This window comes from Herpailurus yagouaroundi, unplaced genomic scaffold (assembly GCF_014898765.1).
Source record: "Herpailurus yagouaroundi ecotype Mexico unplaced genomic scaffold, PumYag 161, whole genome shotgun sequence".
Taxonomy (NCBI): domain Eukaryota; kingdom Metazoa; phylum Chordata; class Mammalia; order Carnivora; family Felidae; genus Herpailurus; species Herpailurus yagouaroundi.
The window spans coordinates 17,039,684-17,060,619 of NW_024412402.1; the positions used below are offsets into that span (position 1 = coordinate 17,039,684).

The 20,936-nt window shown below is 45.8% G+C and overlaps 2 protein-coding genes across 3 annotated transcripts; one reads left to right on the forward strand and one right to left on the reverse strand.

The window, feature by feature from the left end:
- Nucleotides 1-825: 825 nt before the first annotated feature.
- On the reverse strand, nucleotides 826-7,260 carry ACRV1 (acrosomal vesicle protein 1). The gene is made up of 4 exons (XM_040483452.1): nucleotides 7,119-7,260; nucleotides 3,752-4,327; nucleotides 2,257-2,376; nucleotides 826-1,529 (listed from the first exon to the last, which is right to left on the reverse strand). Exons 1-4 carry the CDS (start codon nucleotides 7,168-7,170, stop codon nucleotides 1,405-1,407), a joined length of 873 nt encoding a protein of 290 aa, XP_040339386.1. The 5' UTR covers nucleotides 7,171-7,260; the 3' UTR covers nucleotides 826-1,404.
- Nucleotides 7,261-11,684: 4,424 nt separating this feature from the next.
- LOC121035295 (secreted seminal-vesicle Ly-6 protein 1-like) lies at nucleotides 11,685-16,111 on the forward strand. Of its 2 annotated transcripts, none has more exons than XM_040482831.1 (3): nucleotides 11,685-11,752; nucleotides 12,425-12,538; nucleotides 15,631-16,111. In XM_040482831.1, the coding sequence occupies exons 1-3, from the start codon at nucleotides 11,698-11,700 to the stop codon at nucleotides 15,717-15,719; spliced, it is 258 nt and encodes an 85-aa protein (XP_040338765.1). In that variant the 5' UTR covers nucleotides 11,685-11,697; the 3' UTR covers nucleotides 15,720-16,111. The 2 variants fall into 2 exon arrangements, with proteins under 2 accessions (XP_040338765.1, XP_040338764.1); XM_040482830.1 differs by lacking the exon at nucleotides 15,631-16,111 and adding an exon at nucleotides 13,101-13,879.
- Nucleotides 16,112-20,936: the final 4,825 nt, after the last annotated feature.

Sequence of the window (20,936 nt, forward strand, 5' to 3'; positions counted from 1 at the left end):
CTGGGTGTTATATATAGGGGATGAATCACGGGAATCTACTCCTGAAATCATTATTGAACTATATGCTAACAAACTCGGATGTAAAATTAAAAAAAAAAAAAAAAAAGACCACTCAGCTGATCTCAGGAGTTTTAAACAGAGGTTTGGGGGAGCAGTGGCTGAAAGGAGATGGGCTTGCGTAGGAAGAGAGGATTGATTTTGGTCTTGAAAGAACCATTCTGGCTAATATTTATAGTGTAGTGGAAACAACTCAAATTGACATCATGCAGATTTGGTTTTGAAATCTGGCCCTGGCTCACTGTAGCTCTGTAACCATGGCAAGTTTGGAACAACATGAAATATGAATAAATTCCGTGTGTTTGTACACTAAAGATGATGCTATCTTTTTTGTCTACTTTTCTGGGCTCTTTTCTGAGGATCAGATGAAACCATGTGTGTGAAAACACACTGAAGAATATAACACTAATACAGGTAGGTGAGGGACTATTAATAGTTATTTCCACTCGCCCCTCTATGCTGATATGATCCCGTAACATTGTGTGAGAAAAATATTTAACCAGTATGACCTACTACATATTTATATAGCAAATAAAAATTTTTTTAATTTTTTTTTAACGTTTATTTATTTTTTTGGGACAGAGAGAGACAGAGCATGAACGGGGGAGGGGCAGAGAGAGAGGGAGACACAGAATCGGAAACAGGCTCCAGGCTCTGAGCCATCAAACCAGAGCCCGACGCGGGGCTCGAACTCACGGACCGCGAGATCGTGACCTGGCTGAAGTCGGACGCTTAACCGACTGCGCCACCCAGGCGCCCCCTAGCAAATAAATTTTTAAAAAGAGTCATTTTATTGTTAAAATCAAGAGTAGACTCTTGAATACTGAAAATTCTCCAGAGCCAAAGAAGGTGAGTTTTAGACATCCTGACAAGTAGACAGGGGTGGGGTTCCTATTGAGATGGAAAGGTAGGGGGTTCAGAGAAGGTTCCACAGTGTTGTTTAAGCTACTTTGCATTTCTCTTTGTGGTCTCTGCCCTGGGGGACCCCTCCACTTTGAGGAAGGTGGAGTGATTTGAAATGCATCCACTTTAAGCTCCGGCTGACCCTGCAACTGGCTAATGGGAAAAGAAGTCTGTCGCCAGCCTATATTCTTTACCATACGAATTTATTGAGAAAGAAAAGAATGTTGAGAGATGGGGTAAGGGAAGGCAGATGACAGAGAAGAATGGCTTATAGGGCATGGATAGGAGAGGAAAGGTGAGGGATTTGAACATCCTTTCTGACACTCAGGCGGAGACAGATGTGGTTAGTTATAGACTGGGGGAGAAACAATATAACTTGAGCCCAGTCGGGTAATGGAGAATTTTTGCTGCCTGAGTCAGAGCGGGAAGCAAGGGCACAGGCTTCTAGATCTTGTTGCAGAAAGATTGATTCCGACAGCATATAATTTGCATCCTGGTTCCATGGGAGAAGAGGTTCATTGATGGGCACATATTCTCACAACCCTGAACCATGAATTGGAGTTTTCCACCTGAAAGAAGTAGAGATAGACTATAGTGAGCAGAAGGCTTCCTTCTCCCACCTTAGCCTTCATCCATGGTCCCCAGTGTCCCCATACAGGCACGACCAAGGTCTCCAGCTTGTATATTCTTCCACCCCTTCTCTTTCCATCCGCCTTTTCTGGGCCCTTCCCCATATCTGTTGCCCACTGCCTCTATTGAGGGACTAGACAAACCACAAGGGAAATCAGGAAGTGGTTTTGGTGATGAGGAGTGAGTATAAGAGTAGAGAGGTATGAGACTATACTAAGATAGTTCTGGCAACCTATGAACACTGACTGATAGACAATTCTTTATTCATTTATTCAATATTCACTAAATGCCTTCCATGAACTAAACATTGTGCTAAGTGCTAGGAATATATAGCCGTGAACAAGACAGACATAGTCCTGAGCTTATGGTCAATGTGTCAACATCTCAAAGTGCAACTCACACGTTTCTTTAATACAAAGAGATAGTCTCCCTGTCTCCTTTTAAGACATCATAGGCTTGCTCTATGGAGGGCCTCTACCTCTCCATCAGTAGCTGGAATGCTGCTCTTAATTCTTGAAAGGATAAGGTTCTCCTGAATCTCCAAGTTTCTGGGGAATCACAAGTTGACCCCTCCTCAGACTGCCACCACTGCAACTACTCCCAAGAGTACTCAAGTTAGTGGATGTGTTTCCCTGGCAAAGATTGTATCATGAAGTCCCCACATACCTTCAAAGATCTTCTTTAACATGCACTGCTGGGAATTCTGAGTGGAGCAGACTCCCTCTCCACGAAGACATTTTCCTTGATCATTCATATATGAGCATGTGTGGCAATTTAATATTGGGCCTGCCAATTTAAGATAAGCCTAATGAAATTCCCTGGTGGTCCAGGTGTATAGCTATGAGTCACAAGGGGTGGGATGATGGGTAGCAAGGAGCCTGGATACCACACATTTCATTGCTTGGCTCTCACTGAGCATCTGAGGGCCCTGCGTCTGATAGAGCATAGTCTCTGTTCTGTACCTGAGGAAATGCCTTCATTCTTACTGCTTCATCTATGATTTTCATTGCTGAAGAATCCCAGATTGCTCCCTATATTACTGATGTTTGTTCCATGCCCCCACTGGCTTCCTGGATATTTAGTTAGATGCCCTTCTGCCACGTCTGACTCCATAGGAGCAAAGTAGAACTTTTGTCACTTGACTGGCTCCCCTTTGTACTCCCCTGTCATGCTCTTACCCATACGGGACAAATGGAGTAAAAACTGATTAATAAGCTATGTTAGAATACTCTAACGTTGCAAACTCTGTAAAGGGTGATCAGTCTCCAATTTCAAACTGACCTTCAACAATGTCAATTTGTCACAAAGGGCATTCTTTTTGAAATGCTTCCGTTTTGCCTCTTTTGCTATCTCCATTCCCAATTCCCTAGTTGAGGAAGCACAAAGAAATCGAAAGGATGTGGGCTGAAGAGTCAGGCTGACCCAAGTTTAAATCCAAGGATTGCTCCTCTCTAGCAATGTGATGTTAGCCTTACTTCTTAGAAGATTTGGAATACTACTACTTATGCAATGGGAGGAAATATGAAGTACTTATATTTGGTAATATCTTGAGACATCAAACTCTGGGTCTTGTTTTCCTTCCTTGGACAACCCTTTTTAGTAAGAGCTAAAACATTGCAGTTTTATTGGGAACTTATTTGTGGATCTAATAGACAAAAGTGTGCTCATGTTTTATTGTCCATGTTCAAACAAAACAGAGCCACCTAGCCAGGGCTAGATATCCACTTACAGAGTTTGCAAAGCATTCTAACAGTTTGTTGGGGCAGATTTAGCATGAAGCTCATGGAGCCTAGTCTTCCACGAGCCCCTTCCAAGGGAGTGTATTCATAGTTTCGTATGTAGAATAAAGATGGGGGGACTGCTGGCATTTTGTATTTGTGTGTGTGTGTGTGTGTGTGTGTGTGTGTGTGTGTGTGTGTTTTAAAGAGGGCCCTCAAAACTGCTTAGCTCTCAGGGCCCCACAAAACCTGCATCCTGCCTCCTGGTATTATTATCAAGAGACGTAAAGAGCGTCTTTGAGAGAGCTCTTCGTGAAGTGTTTGTGAATTAGTCTCTCTTCCATACCCTCTCCTTAAAGTTGGGTTTCTTGATGTTCTGCCTAGGTCACACCTGAAGTCAAGGACTAGTACCCATCCAGATGGGTACTGAAAAGGGGCCTCACCTGAAAGTGTGCTTGAAGGTGGAATGCCTGAAGGCTGTTCACCCGGTGGCTTTTCACCTGAAGCTTGTTCACCTGAAGCTTGTTCACCGGAAGCCTGTTCACCTGAAGGCTTCTCACTCAAAACTTGTTCACCTGAAGGCTTTTCAGCTGAAACCTGTTCACCTGAAGGCTTTTCAGCCAAAACTTGTTCACCTGAAGGCTTTTCACTAGAAGACTGTTCACCAGAAGTCTGTTCACCAGAAGTCTGTTCACCTGAAGGCTTTTCACCAGAAGTCTGTTCACCTGAAGGTTGTTCACCAGAAGTGTGCTCCCCTGTGGTGTGTTCACCTGACATGTGTTCACCCGCAGCATGCTCACCTGAAATGTGTTCACCTGAAGCGTGCTCACCTGAGGCGTGTTCAACTGAAGCGTGCCCACCTGAGGTGTGCTCACTTAAACTGCTCTCGTCTGAAGAAGTCTCATACAAAGCCTCACCATCTGAAGGGTTTCCAAGTGAAAAGTACCCACCTGAAAATTGCTGAACGGAAGCTTGATGATCCATAGAACCAGGAGGTTCATCAGGCTGACCTGATGCTCCTGGGGTGGAGAAGGAACAGAAGAGAGAGTGAAGGTGAGAGAAAGAATGTCTGGGATAAAGACTGCTTTTCGTATGCAGTAAGGCTAATGTTGTGGGATTCCTGGGTTTCCTGTGGGCCAGATCAGGCACGTGAAGATATTACAGAGGTTGGGGGAACTCACTGAATTACCCAAGAGACCATGAAGGTCAGAGGCATTAGTAATGAAACACACAGAGACCAACCCTGGCATTTAAAGGAAGAATTTTAAGATCTGCGTTGTTAAGAAATGCACAGGGGGGGCCCACTTGCCCATGTACCAAAAGCACCTAAAGGGAAAATAACGTGCTCCCCCTGACAAAGCCAGCATTTGGAAATCAAAGTACCATCATCACTCACATAACCAGAAGTCCACCCCAGCCCTCCCTCCAGCGTCTCTGTGGGTGAAAGGCAAGAAGGATGAGGATATGAAAGGGAAAGAGAAGCTAAGTAGTTCTGGCTGGAATTTAGCGTGGAAGGTTTTAACCTTGACAGGATACATTTTAAATTAGAGATGACAAATATCTAAGGAACCCACAAAAATTATGAGACAGGATTTAAGACACTTATATTTGGCAAATTCAGGTTCTTGCTCACACTCAGTCACCAATCCATGTGGGTTGGAGACTCAAAGTTGCCATCAATTATTGAGGTAAGGGATGCCTGGGGGGCTCAGTTGGTTGGGCATCCGACTTCAGCTCAGGTCATGATCTCACACTCTGTGAGTTTGAGCCCTGTGTTGGGCTCTGTGCTAACAGCTCAGAGCCTGGAATCTGCTTCAGATTCTGTCTCCCTTTCTCTTTGCCCTCCCCCGCTCATGCTCTGTGTCTCTCTCTCTCTCCTTGAAAAATAAACATTAAAAAATTATTAAGATAAAAACATTCTTTGCTTATTTATTTCTGAATTGATATTCCTTGTGACATATACCATTTATATCCACTTCACTTCATGTAGTTGTCATGAGTCTTCAATAAGATAAATTGTGAAGTTCCTAGTTTATTCCTTAGGTGCTCAACTTATTTTTCTCTCCTTCCCACTTTACACTGGGACTTAACAAAACTCTTAACTGGTCATTCTCTTCTGGCCAATTTCTTCTATCTTTAATCCATTTCACCAATGACTATCAGACAAACATTCTTTAAGTATGACTTTCATTTTGTTGGAACGTAGCACCAATTTGATTATTACTCTTTGATTAGACTGAGTAACCCAGAGAAGAGTAGGTAGGCTACTGAGTTATTAATCCCAGCCAAAAGCTGAGAGGAATTACAAGATCTTTTGAGGCTAAGGTAGCCTAAGTCTCTAAAATACCCTTATCTCTGCAAGAGTTCTGCAATGATATATATATATATATATCTGCAATGATATATATATATATATATATATATATATATATATATATTCTGGGTGATTTGTAGTCCTTATAATCAATGACTTTCTGAAAGACTAGGATTAGAATACATTGATAAAGCAATGATTTGTTAAGGCTTTTGGGAAGTTTTTATTTTTATTTTTTAATTTTTTTTAACGTTTATTTTTGAGAGACAGAGAGACAGAGAACAAGCAGGGGAGGGGCAGAGAGAGAGGGAGACAGAGAATCCAAAGCAGGCTCTAGGCTCCACACTGTCAGCCCAGAGCCTGACGTGGGGCTTGAACCCACAAACCGCGAGGTCATGACCTGAGTCAAAGTCACACTTAACCAACTGAGCCACCCAGGCGCCCTTGGGAGGCTTTTATTTTTAAAAGTTGTTACTGAAATATCTGCTTTGCTGATTCTTCAATATTTAAAAACATTTTTTTAAACATATTTTTTAGAGAGGGAGAGCACAAGTTGGGGGAGAGGAGCAGAGGGAGAGAGAGAATCTTAAGCCATCTGCACGCTCAGCACGGAGCTTGACATGCAGGACTCAATCCCATAACCCTGGGATCCTGACCTGAGCTGAAATCAAGAGTCAGGCACTCAACCGATTTAGCCATGCAGGCACCCCTTATTCTTCAATATATTAGCCATGCAGGCACCCCTTATTCTTCAATAGTTAACAGAAGTTTTAGTACAGAGATTTCTGATACAGAAAGGTTGAAAAAGCACACTAATTTCTTAGTCATTCTTATAGTTGATGACTTAACTGTTTCACCACGTGGCTGGCATTTCTGAGTCAATTTTTGAAAGTCTAAGAAAGTAAAAACCAAAATTCTTTGAAGACCAACATTACATTTGTCATTTAATTGACACCTCAGAGCTCACGGCCTCTCTCTTCTCCTCTAGGAGGAATGAGGGAGCACAGCCCTTCATGACTGAGGATCCTGAAAGAGGAAATACAGACAATTGGATAGATAGAACATGGCCATGAAGGAGAGGCTCGTAAGGTCTCTGGCCCATAGCTATGCTCTGAGATGGATTTCTAGGTACATCAAATTCCCGTCTCCTTGTATCTTTCCTTGCTACATCAACTACATAAGGATCCCTTGCACTCAGTTAATTGGGACAAACCTTCAATGGACTTCCACAGAACCCCTAGACTTATCTTCTCATCTCACAGAGCAACAGGTTCGAATGGTGAGTGGTTGAAAGAAGTAGGAATGAGACTCTGCCAAGCCAGTGGGCTTCTCTGGTGGTAAAGCCATAACTAGGAGGAATCAACGGACTCAGGAGCTCTCAGAGTTGAACTCGTTTAGCTCTTCCTGATTCTGAGTCAGATTGGTTTGGGTAACTTTCTTCTTCAAGGGCTAAAAGACCTTAAAGAGGCCTCCTAGAGCCAATATAAGGGACTCACCTCTGGCAGATCCAACCAGATAAAGACTCATTAGTAAGAGAAACTTCTTCATCTGGACTTTGGGGAAGAGAGGACCCTGGTGTGGGGCACCCAAGAGCTGTGAAGTAAACCTGTGAGCAGAAGCTCCCAATGCTAGGTTACAGCTTCTGGGAATTCTAGAATCTCAGAGACCACCCGTGTTGCCTCACAATGGGTTTGAGCTTTGAGGTTCTCCTGTAGGCTGCTCAGGCAGGAAGGCCCTCTAACAACCCACGGCAAATTGTGCCAATGAAGACTAATTTGCCATGTGTCAGGTGGTGTCTTGGGGCTCAATCTCTCTGCCCTATCTTTTTTTAAAAAACATCTTATTACCAAAATAACATACTCTCTTTGAAATAAAATTTAGAAGTTATTTACTCTCTTTCAAAAGTGTTCTTGACAATGAATTGTGATTGGCTGATTATTATCTATTTGGCTCTTTAGATCAGCCTTTTTTGGCCCTGTAGGCTGACCTCTATTGATTCGATCACCTGAATGCTAGCTGGGTTTGGCTGCAGACTAAATTTAGCCTTTGGAAGATTGGAGGGGGAAATACACACACACACACACACACACACACACACAGATTGAGATTGAAATATTTCTTCTTTTCCTGCCACAGTTTTGACACTGGTTGGATCTTGACATGGCAAAGCTTCTACAGCTCCTGCTCTTCACCAGGCAGTGGTAACATGTTGGTTTTGGCAAATACATGATATGGGCACAAATAGAGATTGACAAGGGATCGTTGAGAGCTGTGCCTTGAGCTGTAATTTCTGTCAAGGGGGTAGAAGATGGATGCAATGAGGCCTCCACCTGGTATATTGGGGATTGGGTGGCAGAGATCCCCTGGCCCTCACCTCCTACTTCTTCCCTACCTTCCTCCCTTGTAGCACTTTGTTACATGTACTACTGGATGCTGGACCCAGAATAGATGTATTTGTCACTCATAATTATGTGTTTAATATATGTCTCCTCCATTTGACTCTAAACTCCTTGAAGGCAGGGTCCTTGTCTGTCTTGATCACTGTAGTATCCCCACTACCTAGCAGCAGGTTTGCCACAGAATACATACTTAATAAATGCTTCCTGAATGAAGGAATGGATGAATTGTCTTTCTAGACAAGCTGTTCCTCCCTCTTCATCCTACGTCCATCCCAAGCCCTACCCATAGCCAACTTCTAGCTCTTCTCTGAATATGCAATGCTCTCTGCCTTTTCCTAGTGCTCCTCCCCACTTTTCCTGAAATTGTACTTCTCCATCCCGTCTTCCTGATGAGAATTCTTACTCTTTACACACTCCCTAAGAAGCCTTATCATGTCCACCACCACCTACAAATTGAGGGCTCCTCATATCTGCAAGCTGGCCCACAGAGCCTTCCCTCCTTAGTTCAGATCCAGATTTCCAACTACCAGCTGGACGTTTCTATCCAAGTATTCCCACAACATCTCAAACTCAACATTTGTAATACTGAATTCATCATCTGTACCCCAATTCCGTTCCTGGGACCTTTGGTTCAGTAACTGGCTCCTCCTTCTCCCACTCCTCACACAACACATCAATTTTACCTCTAACTACTTCTTCAGTTTATCAGCCCTTCTCTACTCCCACTGACACAACCCAAGTTCAGGCTCATCCCTCCCCTGCACCACTGAAACAGCTTCTTCTTGGTCTGTTGTCCTCATCAGAATTTTCCTTTGTTCTGTCGCCATAACTGACTTCTAAAACTAAAATCCTGAGCAATGAAGTTCTTCCTAACCTGCTGCAGAAACTCCAAACAAAGATGTCCAAGATCAGGCTTCTCCAGCTTCGGTTTCCACAGCCTTACAGCCCTGCCAGTCGCACAGCACACAAACAGATGGTTAGACTCAGTCCTTTTGAGACCACGCATTCTTGAATACGGCACGAACCTGAGAAGGAGAGGCCTGTTCAAAGGTGGGGACATCCTCTGTTTGGCTGTCTGTATAGATTTGTTCCTTCTGTGATATATCAACTCAAGTCAGGGATGGGCTGTGTGATATTATCACTGGGAATTGTGTGAATAAAGGGATACAGCAATTTCTACCTTTCACTTTACCAGCTTCTTTGCATGATAGTGACTTAACCCGTGGTGTGCTGGGAACTGGCTTGAACTGGCGGATGAGAGCTGATGGTGAAAGTTCAGGAATTTTACAAGCTACTTGTCGAACACAGCTATTATTATTTTTTTCAATGTTTATTTACTTATTTAGAGGGAAGAGCACACACGAGTGAGCACAAGCAGGGTAGGGGCAGTAAGGGAGGAAGAGAGGGAGAATCCCAAGCAGGCTCCGCACTGTCAGTGTAGAGCCTGATGCAGGGCTCGCTCTCATAATCCATGAGATCATGACCTGAACTGAAATCGGGAGTCAGACGCTCGACTGACTGACCCACCCAAGCACCCTAAACACAGATATTATTAAAGTTAACATAGAAACTGACAAATCATATTAGAAACAGAGGTAAAAAATACTAAAAACCTCATCAATTCTTTATTATTTCACAGTTTACTATTATCTGTGCTTATAATGTTATTTAGTACCCTTGTTTGCTGGAAATACTATATAATGGTGGGCACGTGTCTTGTCAACGTCCGATTCAGCGATGTCAGGATGGCAGGTGGTAATTGCCATTTGCACCATGGAAATCTATAAATGCTACAAATCGGGACCTTTTTCACTAGCCTCACCCCACGAGCACCCCAGCACACCAGGAGGCTGAATCCATGTACTGTAACCCGGGGAAGGTGGCCAACTTTTCAGGACATTGAAACTTTTCAGAACTTTTCAAGACACTGAAACCTTGCAAATTCCTTCAGCATAGGAACTCATATCCAACAGGACAACTGATAAGTATTTTTAAAACTAAAATCCAGGAATTCTGTGGTTGAAGCCAGATAAGGAATGATAGTTTGTGCTAATGGTTGCATCCAATGGATGTAGTCTTTTGTCCCCACTGGTTATTGATAAAGGTTATTAGTAGCCATTGTACAAGGGCCTGCTCTTCCCAGCCTGGGAATTTTGCCACCTATGTGACAAACTTAGGTCTTGCCCTGGAATGTTTCCTGAGGCTAGGACCCTGATGCCCAGGACTCCGCCTTCACTGTATGCATCCACAGCTATTCTTCTGATTCCTTGGGAACCAGGCCACCTAATTTTTTATTTTTTTTTTTAATTTTTTTCATGTTTCTTTTTGAGAGAGAGAGAGAAGGTGAGGGGCAGAGAGAGGGAGACACAGAATCCGAAGCAGGCTCCAGGCTCTGGGCTGTCAGCACAGAACCTGACACTAGGCTCGAACCCATGAGCCGTGGTGAGCTCATGAGCTGAACCAAAGTTGCACCATTAACTGTTAACCAACTGAGCCACCCAGGCACCCTGTGGCCACCTTCTTTGTAAATGTTTATTTACTTTTGTGATAGAGGGAGTACAAGCCAGGAGGGACATTCCTTGACAGTGTTCAGAAGGGGGTTGACTGCTTCCTGATACCACCATGAGCTGTGATGACTTTGTCAAGCTTTATGTAGTTTGTATTAAGAAAGCAAAACTTTTTTTTTTTTTCCCAGATCAGTGTTCTTCCTTATTTTTTAAGTTTGTTTATTTTGAGAGAGAGAAAGCATGAGCAGGGGAGGGGCAGAGAGAATCCCAAGCAGGCACCTGACTCTCAGTCCCCGCTGGGGCTTGAACTCCCGGATTGGGAGATCACGACCAAGCCCACGAGTTGGAAGCTTGATCCACTAGAGTAACCCAGGCGCCCCTCCACATCGGTGTTTTAAAATTACACTCAGCCGGTTAAATCTGAGTCTTCGGCTCAGGTCATGAGGTCATGATCTCGCGGTTTGTGAGTTCGAGCCCTTCGAGTCTGTGCTGACAGCTTCTGTGTCTCCCTCTCTCTCTGCCCCTCCCTTGCTCACGCTCTGTCACTGTCTCAAAAATAAATAAATAAATAAATAAATAAATAAATAAATAAATAACATTAAAATTACATTCAGCAGTGTATAAACGAGCAAAAATCTCTAGTCTGGCATGCAGCCTGCCTGGAAGATTACCCCAAATCTGCTTTTTCAGGTTTAGTGACTTATTTAGCACCAGTGCAGGCACGTATCCATCTCCGTGAAATCAGGAGATTCCCGAGTCTGCGCTCACACCGCATTCAGGGAAGTGGTCTCGAGTCCAGAAAATCCTGGCGTCACGTGCCCCACCCCTCCAGGTTCCTCAGCTCACCTGAATCTCAAGAATTCTTGGGCTGAGCAAGGCGGACACGATTCTCCCATTAAAAGCTGGGGGTGGGGGGGAGGGGGGGTCATGTGACCAAAAGAAGCCGTGAAAGGACGTGGCTCCCCCAGCGGGGCCAGTTGGAGGTGAGCGGAGACCCGGAGGCGGGCGGGGAGGCTGGGGCTCCCACCAGGCGCTCTGTTCACTCCAGGGTCTGTGGAAGCCCAGCCCTCAGCTCCCATTGGTGGCCGCTCCCCGCCGGGGGGCATAAAGCCAGATACTCAGGGGCTGACGCCAGTGGCTCTGTCCCTCCTTCTGTGGCCTGGTCCGAGATGGGTGCGCGCCTCCTGCTGCTGGGCCTCTCCTTGTTGCTGGGCTTCCTGCAAGGTGAGCCAGTGCAGGGTCTCTGGAAGGACCTTGGGCACTGGGGCTGGGTGCTCTGTGCGTTGGTGGGTCAGGGGGAGGTGAGGAGCAAGGCACCAGGGCCTAACCTTAACCTCAGAGGCGATCGTGGTCCTTACCTCCTCGCCCCACTGTTTTTCCTCCGTCTCTGCCTCCCCTCTCCGATGCTTCCTCCACTTTTGTCACTGCTTTTTCCTTTCTCCTTTCTCCCCTCTTCCCACTTTTACTTCACCTCCTTCCCACCTCAGTTCTCATCCGTTACTCCCCAGTTCCTCAAGCTTTCTTGCCGAGAGCCCTACATTTGCGTAAAAGGGAGCAAAGAAGGTTCTTTGTGGGTGGCGAAGGCAGTGGGGGCCGTCCAGAAGGATTGGGAAGATCGGTGACAGGCCATATGAGGGGGGTTGGCAGAGCTGCGGTGTAGGACTTGACCTTCAGCACAGTCCGTCCCTGGGAGTAGAGGGGCATCCTGTCGTACTGGCCCGCTTGCCTCCTCCCAGGGGTGTGCCAAGCACCCAGAAATCCCCTGCTCTCAGCCACCTCTTCAGGCCTGGGAACCAGCCCCGTCCAGGCTGCGTGTGGCCCAGAAGGTGTGCTCCCTGCTGATCTGCCAGGAGGCAGTGGTGGCCGAGGCTCATCATGCGGGTTTTGACTTTCCAGCTCTACCATGTCTCCAGTGCCCACGAGTCAACGCCAGTGGGGTTTGCGAGACTGGGGAAAGTGTCTGCGAGACTCAAGGCAGCCAGCGGTGCTTCCTGAGGAAGGTCTACGAAGGTAGGTGGGTCCTGAGAAGTCACCTGGGTGACCCTTGCCTGATCCTGTGGGAGCTGGCTCTCAGGAGCCCTGAGGGCAAAAGCAGAGAGTTTGGGAAGGAAGTTTTTCTTAAAAAGTTGGAAGGGGATTTCCTGGACCTGGTGCTGGACTGCCACTAGCCCTTGACAGGACCAGCAGACCTGTTAGGAGAAAAAGTGCTTGTTGAGGGGTCCCTGGGTCGTTGGGCCGTCCCCATGCTACTCAGGGGTGGGAGGGACTGGCTAAGAAAATTCCAGGGGAGCTTGTGTGTGGTAGTGCTTTTGGGAACTGGTGGCCTTAGTTTAGGCAAGGTAAGGGGTTGGAGCAAGATGACCCACGAGGGGCTCACCTCTGTCTTTGCAGGGTGGCCAATGTCCCTTATTACCTGGCAGCCCGACTCCTTAGGACTATGTGCTGTTTCTCCTTATTCTCTGAATCCCCCATTCTTTCAACAAATGTCTATTGCTTTACCTCTTAAGTGGCAAACACTTTTGAACTTGGAAGTCACAAATCCGAGGTCCTCTTCTCTTGTCTTCCTCCCCAGATGACAGGCTCCTGTATGGATACCAGGGCTGTGGGGACCTGTGCCTCTCCATGTCTTTCTTCAGACAAAGTGTTCAAGTGGATTTTGTATGCTGCAATGACACCCCTTTCTGTAACAGATTTTAGAGACTTGGCCCTTTAGCCCTTTTCTCCCATTTAGCCCTTTTCTGTATTCCTACAGCCTCAAAGGACGGGGCCATCCTTCCCCAGCACCGTTCAAGCCCCGAAGCCTGCTCCTACTAAGCTACGGGTGGTGACGTTTCCACAGCTTCACCCACCAGACCGATGCTTCCTGTTTCCCATCGCCCCTGCTGCTCTTTTTCTCAGATTCCTGTCTCCCCCCCCCCCTTTCTCTCTCTGTACCCACATCCCTCCTCGCTTCCCCTGTCATTGGCTGGCATATAACAAGCTCTCCCTCCTCCCCCTTTTCCTTCCTCTGACAAATATTTTCTGACGGCTAAGCCCGGGAGTTCGATGCTGATTAGAGAGCAGTGAATAAAACAGACCTGATCTCTGTCCTCAATCAATGTGCCTTCATTTTAGTGGCTCCTTTTCTGCCAGGTGACCAGGGTCACAATAGCTCCAGTATCTTGCCTCGTTCTTACTCGCAGGACTTAAGGCTGGAAGGGACTCCTTCACCAGCCCCTCTGTCTCACACACACACACACACACACACACACACACACACACACACTCTTTTTCTCTGTCTCCCCCAGTCTTCCCCCCCTTTCCACTGTGTAGCTTTTTCTGAGTAAATCTTGCATCGTGGTGTTGCTTAGATTTTTGTTTTTATGTTTAAATTAAATGAGTAAATTTTCAATTTAGGAAAAATATAAAATAGTGATCAGAATAGACAACCCCACCCTACCATGCAGAGACATACCTTGTTTTAGGGCTTATGGTATAACTCCTTAAGTTATCACATTTGCTTAAAATAAAGTGCCTTTTTTTCCTGCTATGTTCAAGATTTGCTCTCTATCTTTGGTTTTAAGCAGTTTGATGTTTGTGGTGATGTTGTTTTCAGTGCTCATCTGTTACAGATTCTTTCAGCTTCTTTGGGTCTGTGTTTTGCTGCTTTTCATTATTTTTCGGAAATGGTGCCTATTATGTTTTTAAGTATATATTCCACCTCATTTTCTGTTTCTTCTCTGTCTGGGGAACTAATTGAGTATGTTAGAATGTTTGGTATTATCCTGCAGCTCTTGGATGCTGTGTGCTGGTTTATTATTGTTATTATTTATTACTCTATTATATCTCCTCATGTTTCAGTCTAATTTCTATTGCCCAATCTTCAAGTTCACTGATTTTTTTTCCTCCACTGTATTGAGTCTACCGATGAGCCCATGACAGAAATTCTTTACCTCTGATATTGTGTTATTTTATTTCTAGCATCTCTGTTTGACTCTTTCCTAGAGATTCCGTTTCTTCTTTCAAATCCTTCATCTGTTCATGCATCCTAACTTTTCTGTTCAATCTTTTTAACATATTAGAGTTAATGTCCCTGATTAATAGTTCCAACAACAGGCCATTGCACAGTTCAGTTATGATAGTTACTTTATCTCTTAACAATGGGTTGGGTTTTTTTTTTTTTTTTGCTTTTTTGTGTTTGTAATTTTTATTTTATTTATTTTTTTAATGTATTTATTTTTGAGAGAGACAGAGACAGAGACAGAGTGTGAGCAGGGGAGGGGCAGAGAGAGAGAGGGAGACACAGAATCCAAAGCAGGCTCCAGGCTCTAAGCTGTCAGCATAGAGCCTGATGCTGGTTTTGAACCCACAAACTGCGAGATCATGACCTGAGCCGAAGTCAGACGCTTTACTGACTGACCCACCCAGGCACCCCTGTGTTTGTAATTTTAAAATCAAATGTTTGGCACTGGGGGTAGAATCGTAGAGCATGAGGTAAAATGGACATGCTTATTTTTATAATTTTTTAACTTTATTTATTTTGAGAGAGAGAGACAGAGAGAGAGTATGAGTGGGGGAGGAACAGAGAGAGAGAGAGACAATCCCAAGTAGGCTCAGTGCAGAGCCTAACACGGGGCTCGGTCTCACGAATCATGAGATCATGACCTGAGCCAAAATCAAGTCAGAGGCTTAACCAACTGAGCCACCCAGGCGCCCTGGTGCTTCTTTTTGAGTGAGACTGTCATTGTGAGGGGCTGAGGCAATCTAGTCGGACATTGTGACAGGTTACATTTTATTGTTGCTATTGTTACTTTCCATGTGCCCCAGGCTTCACACTCCTCCAGTGATGGAATGTTGTTTTCTTGTGTCAGGGAGGGTTTCTCTTTCTGTCCATGCCCTCTTCCCAGCTACTAGACATCCCTGTATTCCTGCACAACCAGGTCTCTCTCCAAGCTTATACTCTAATGTGGCGGAGGAAAACCAATTTTCCCTCTACCTATCTGGATTCTTGGCTAAGACTGCCCTGTAAGACAAGATTAAAGAAAAACAGAATTTAATAGCATGCTTGCCTCTTGTATACATGGGAGATTCCCAGGCAAACTGAGTGACTCTTCTCCAAACAGGCTCAAACCACCACCTTAAATACCATCCCCAGCGAAAGACAAAAGAAGACATTGCAGGGAGAGGGCGGCAGTTACTAGAAAAAGCATAATCAACAAGGGTAAGGTTGTTGTACAGATTTAAGTCGTTGCCTTGTCCACTGTAAGACTTTCTAGAGATTTTAGTCATCTTCTTCCTGGTACACAGAGGGAGACCCCCTTACAAATGGAAATTTCCCTTATGAATGTACGTACTCAATTTTCAGAGCTTTTCCTATGTCTGCTGTGTCTTAAAAATGACCAGCTTAAAACAACCCTTATTCCAAAGACACTTATTTCAGGGAGCCATATTCTGCTCCCCTTCACTCCTCTGTCAGCATGATAATGCTGCTGCTTATCATTTGGTGCTGAATTTGTGGTTAGGAGTCTCTGTTTTCCTGGTTCAACTGCAATCTGAGCCTGTCTGAGAATGCCTGGGCCACTTTCAGTATGCCTGCCCCTCCTTTCTGTGGATTTCTGCCTCGTTCTAGGGCTAGTCTTAGGAGATAGTTTTTGGCCTTCTCAAAGCAGCAAAGATTTAAGAAAAAAAAATGTTTAATGTTTATTTTTGAGAGAAAGAGAGAGAGACAGAGTGTGAGTAGGGGAGGGGCAGAGAGCGAGGGAGACACAGAAGCTGAAACAGGCTCCAGGCTCTGAGCTGCCAGCACAGAGCCCGACGCGACGCGGGGCTCCAACTCATGAAACTCAGGTCAGATCGTGACCTGAGCGGAAGTCGGATGCTCCATCGACCGAGCCACCCGGACACCTCAGAAGTACAGATTTGTAAAAAATTGTTGTTTTACTTATCCTTATCCCAGCCACTATTGTGGACACTTTGTGTCCTATGGTCAGGATTTTCTGCCCTTCTCCCAGAAATGTAAAGCATTTGCTTTAGAGGAAAAAAGGTCAAAGAAAGTAAGGGGGGCTGTGTGTCTTTTTTCAGCAGCTGCCGATCAGGTCTTGCGAGTCTGCAAGGCCTTGGGGTGGAGGGTGGGTCCGCCTTGCTTCTGATCTTTCTCATTAGCTCTGGGTAGAGATCTCTGGAATACAGGTTGTAAGCAAGTACAAAATACTATTAGGTCTGAGGCCCTCATTTCTTTCCTACTGACACTTGAGTCCTCACTTGGTTTTTAATGCTTGTTAAAAGCTTAGCTAGTCAATTCTTATGCCTTTTCTTTTCTTTCTTTCTTTCTTTCTTTCTTTCTTTCTTTCTGAGAGAGAGAGAGAGAGAGAGTGAGATCATGGGCTGGGAAGGGGCAGAGGGAGAGGGAGAGAGAATCTTAAGCAGGCTCCCTGCCCAGTGCAGAACTCGATCTCTGACTGTGAGATCATGACCTGAGCTGAAATCTAGAGTTGGATGCCCAACTGACTGAGCCATCCAGGTGCCCTGCTTTTGTGTTTTACTCAGCTTTTATGGAGGCTACTTCTTTCCTCTGTGCTCTGCCACAGGTAAGCCAGTTTGTGTGTCTACTCATAGCTACCACAACTGCCCATTTAATCAGTCTGTTCTTAAAATTGGCCCTTAGAAAATGTGGGGTTTTTTTTGAGGCTTTTTTAGGGGCCCCATTCTGGGTCCTTTCTTGTCTCTATAAGCAAATTGACAGAGAAGAACTATTTTACTCAAATCGTTCTTCTAGACTGCTTATATGATTTTTGGAGATCTCGGGCTCTGAGGCCAAAGTCAGCTCAGTCCTGAGAGATTCATTTCTTTGAAGTCTCACCCTGACTCTGTCTACAAAGGATCCAGTCCAGAGGACTCTCCCAGTTCATAATGTTTGCCTCCCTGGATTATGAGGGATTGAGAGCTGAACCTCTGGACATCAGAGCCTACTGCCTATGCAGTGGTTCTTTTGAGAAAGAAAATAAAGATTAACTACCGTCATAACACAAACTACAAAAGTTAAACCATAACAAAAATCTCACTGTGGGAATACAGGGAAAGACTGCCACAGTTTCCTGCTGGGTGAGTCAGGCCTGCAAACACAAGGTGGAAACCATACTCCGCTAGCATTTGTTATCTTGATGGTATGGAAGCCAAAAGCCAGTTGCCCCAAGATGTACCACTCCAGCATGCAGATTATTTTGAGCTGAAACAATCAAGGCCCAAAATACTCAGGAAGAAATTTTGACTTTCCTTCTAAATGCCTAAAAAGAATTTAGATAGAATACTTGTTCCAAGAAGAAAACTACACCATAGATAACTACATTATAATATGAACTAGGAATAGTAGACAGGGAGGAATTTAGCAAAGTCTGTTTGCTAAAATTCCTCTCTACCTCCCATTGTTTCTGTATGGTCCAGCAATAAATTTGCTAATAAATTTGCTAATAAAACATTCACTCTTTCTCAACTTCCTGTGAATTGTTTTCTTTCCCTTTGAAGTCCCAGACCCCCACTCCCTTCTCCTCCGTTCAGGATAACATAAATATGTCATTGTGCCTAACTATCCTTGAAATCTCATGTCTATGTGAACTCCCCATATGTACGTGAGTAAATTTGATTTTTTTCCTCTGTTAATCTGTCTCATGTCAACTTAATTTGTAGACCACCTATAAGAATCTTGAAGGGCATAGGAAAATTTTTCCTCCCCCACAGTGCATTTGGGGGAAGAGGCTCTGCAATGTGAAATATTTATGATTAGCAGAATGGGTGAGGAGTTCTGAAATAATGAGGAGACCAGCTAGCTACATGGCTGACGTATGTCACTGACAGGAAGTGCAGGTGGCTGACGTGGGGACAGCTGCACAGGGTAGGTTCTCTCCCCAGGCTCACAGGGTCAGGATAACCTGAGATTATAAGTGAAACTGGTAGACAGCAGGCTTTTCATTCGGGTCCCACACACACATCAGCATCTCCCGAAGACCAGCCAGCAGTGCTCCCGTGAGCTCCTGCCAGGCCTGGGTCTCTGGCGGGGCTCTGCCCGGCCCCTCTCCTCTCACTGGAGCATAGAGACAAGCCAAGGGTTCTGCCAGCGAGCAGAATCCTATAACCTGTTTTCCTTTTGTAGAACATTCAACTCTAGGACAAAAACTATTTTGTGCCAGGATACTTAGCTGGCCTGTGAAACTCTTTTTGTCTTTCCTCTCTTCCCTTCTCACATAGCTTCCACTTTCTTCTAAGAAGTTTCCAGTCCATTTTATGCCTGCCCTCAGGGAGGATTTTGGGGAAACACAAACCGAAGTAGTTTGAGAACACACTTCTCCGCTGGCTTCTCTGGAAGCCTGAAGCCCTTGGCAGGATTGCCCAGATGGAGGGGAGAGGTTGGATGCCTGGGGGTCTTTAGGAGAATGGGGTCACTTCTCTCACCTTGTTTCTGGCAGCGCCTGCAGGAGCAGGTGACCTCACAGGGGTATGGCTGGTGGTAACTCAGAAGGTGGCCCCTCATCCCCATGGATTTCAGATTCGCCAGGAACCAGTGAGGCCCCAGCATGAAACCAAAACGGACCGGGAGCATCAGCATGGGCAAATATTTCCCCTGTAAGTTCTGGCAAAAATTCATGAACTTCCAATGATGTGTCTCTTTAGACATTCTTCCCGGAGGAAATGAGAGGTGGGGTGAAGCCCCAAAATAACAGAGATGGAATTATTTACCATCCAGGCAGTTGGGTGGGTGTCAGATTAGAGATGACTTTAAGAGAATGAGAAATGAAGTTTCTCTTGGACACGAGGTTATACTAACAACACATCCATACTTACTATGCCTATACTTCTTGCCCTAGTAGACTTTCAGAGAGTCCTCAAAAATCACGTGTAAGTAAATTTATTTTCAATTCAGGTGAGTCTGAGCCCCCTCCTAGTTTCTTAGGTCTTATCATACCTCCCTTGAATGTTGGACAACTAAGGCCCTCACACAGTGCCATCCTATCCCTGGTCCTATATTTTCTGGTAAACAAGGCTGTGTGACTGGTGTGTGGGAAGGATGGGGACAGGGTAGGAACCTTCTCAGAACTTCCTGCACAACTCAGATTTTATGCCTAAGGAATTAAGGAGGTGTGATCACTCCGATGCCTCAGATCCTAGGGGCAGCCGGTGTAGCACAGGTCTCCTGGTCACAGCCTGGGTGCTTGTCCTGCCTCCCTTACACTCAGAGATGTGCCAAGACTGGACTCACTTGTAGTGCAGGCTACTGGGGGGATGGTCTTCTTCCCACACAGTCTATCAAAGGAAATACCATCCAAGCCCGCTGCTGCCCGAAGCCCCCACTGCTCTCTGGGATGTTGAGGCAACTGGAGCCCAGAGAAGGAGGGGCCAACAAGAAAGTGCCTATGGCTCTGAGTGTTTCCTAAGGAAGGAACAGTAATGTTCCAAGTAGCCAGTGATGTTGGTCCTAGTGTGCACCTGCTTGTAGAGGCAGCAGGATGCCCAGCTTCTGTTTATCCCCTCATGTTCCCTGTTCCTCCCAGATGCGGACAGGCTAGAAAACAAGGGTTAGGGTGATGGTCCTTGTGGTCTTGGTCTCTGTGTTCCTAGTCCTGCTACCTGGAACTCATGTTGATCTGGGAGCAGCCCGAACATAAATGTTCTTTTCCTGATCCTGAGGGAGACTGCAAAGACTGAGAAGGGCAGAGAGTATTGTACCTTGTGGCAAAGATACCTTTGCCGACCAGAGGACCCAGATGTAGGCCTCGTGGCTGCAGTTGTCCATGAAGGGTAGGTGGTCTTGGGGCAATGGGAGCAGGGTCCACGTTTTCAGTGGCAGAGGTTGGGAGATCCAAACTGAGAAAGAGACGAGGCCAGTGGTGTCTAAGGCTGTAGAGAAATCACAGAAGAGTTGGGCCCTGCTGATGAAGTTGGTAGAACAGCCAAGAAGGGGACAACCCTTCCCTTGTCCTTAAGGGGTCAGGAGTCAGCAGAAAGCGGAAAGGAGAAAATTCCACCACTGCTACAGAAAAGTAACAGAATGGCTTCATGTGCTCTGGGAGGCTCCTCCTCACAGGGCCTCCTGAGGCCAGAGGGGTGGAGAGTCCCGGGGACAAAGAGCAGGAAGGGGACATGAATTTCCCCTTGGCTGAATCCGCCACTCCTGTGTCAGGGGGGACCTGAGGAGACTTCTGGGGAAGTCTCCACACCAGCCACGATCGGGGTGTTGGCTCAGGCTGCGGTGTGTGTGTATGTGGGTGGGGCGGGGGAGGCCAAACCCCAGGTGTGTCTGAGGGATTTGCCACTTGGGGCGCTTCCAATGTTTATGTGACAAGTGAGCCGCACCCGGGACAAGAGCATTTTTGATAGGATCTGAAACTGTGGCCGGACAGAGCCCGTCAGGGCGCATATTCTCAGAGGCTGCGCTGCC

What these genes read in the sequence shown, in the direction of transcription:
- ACRV1 (XM_040483452.1), bottom strand. Translation starts at nt 7,170, where the DNA reads ATGAAGAAGTTTCTCTTACTAATGAGTCTTTATCTGGTTGGATCTGCC. An exon ending in TCTGGTTGGATCTGCCAGAG is followed by an intron (nt 4,328 to 7,118) that starts GTGAGTCCCTTA and finishes TCTCCACCCCAG; the next exon opens with GAGCATCAGGTCAGCCTGAT. An exon ending in GTTAAAGAAGATCTTTGAAG is followed by an intron (nt 1,530 to 2,256) that starts GTATGTGGGGAC and finishes TACTTCTTTCAG; the next exon opens with GTGGAAAACTCCAATTCATG.
- LOC121035295 (XM_040482830.1), top strand. Translation starts at nt 11,698, where the DNA reads ATGGGTGCGCGCCTCCTGCTGCTGGGCCTCTCCTTGTTGCTGGGCTTC. An exon ending in GTTGCTGGGCTTCCTGCAAG is followed by an intron (nt 11,753 to 12,424) that starts GTGAGCCAGTGC and finishes TTGACTTTCCAG; the next exon opens with CTCTACCATGTCTCCAGTGC. An exon ending in CCTGAGGAAGGTCTACGAAG is followed by an intron (nt 12,539 to 13,100) that starts GTAGGTGGGTCC and finishes CTTCCTCCCCAG; the next exon opens with ATGACAGGCTCCTGTATGGA.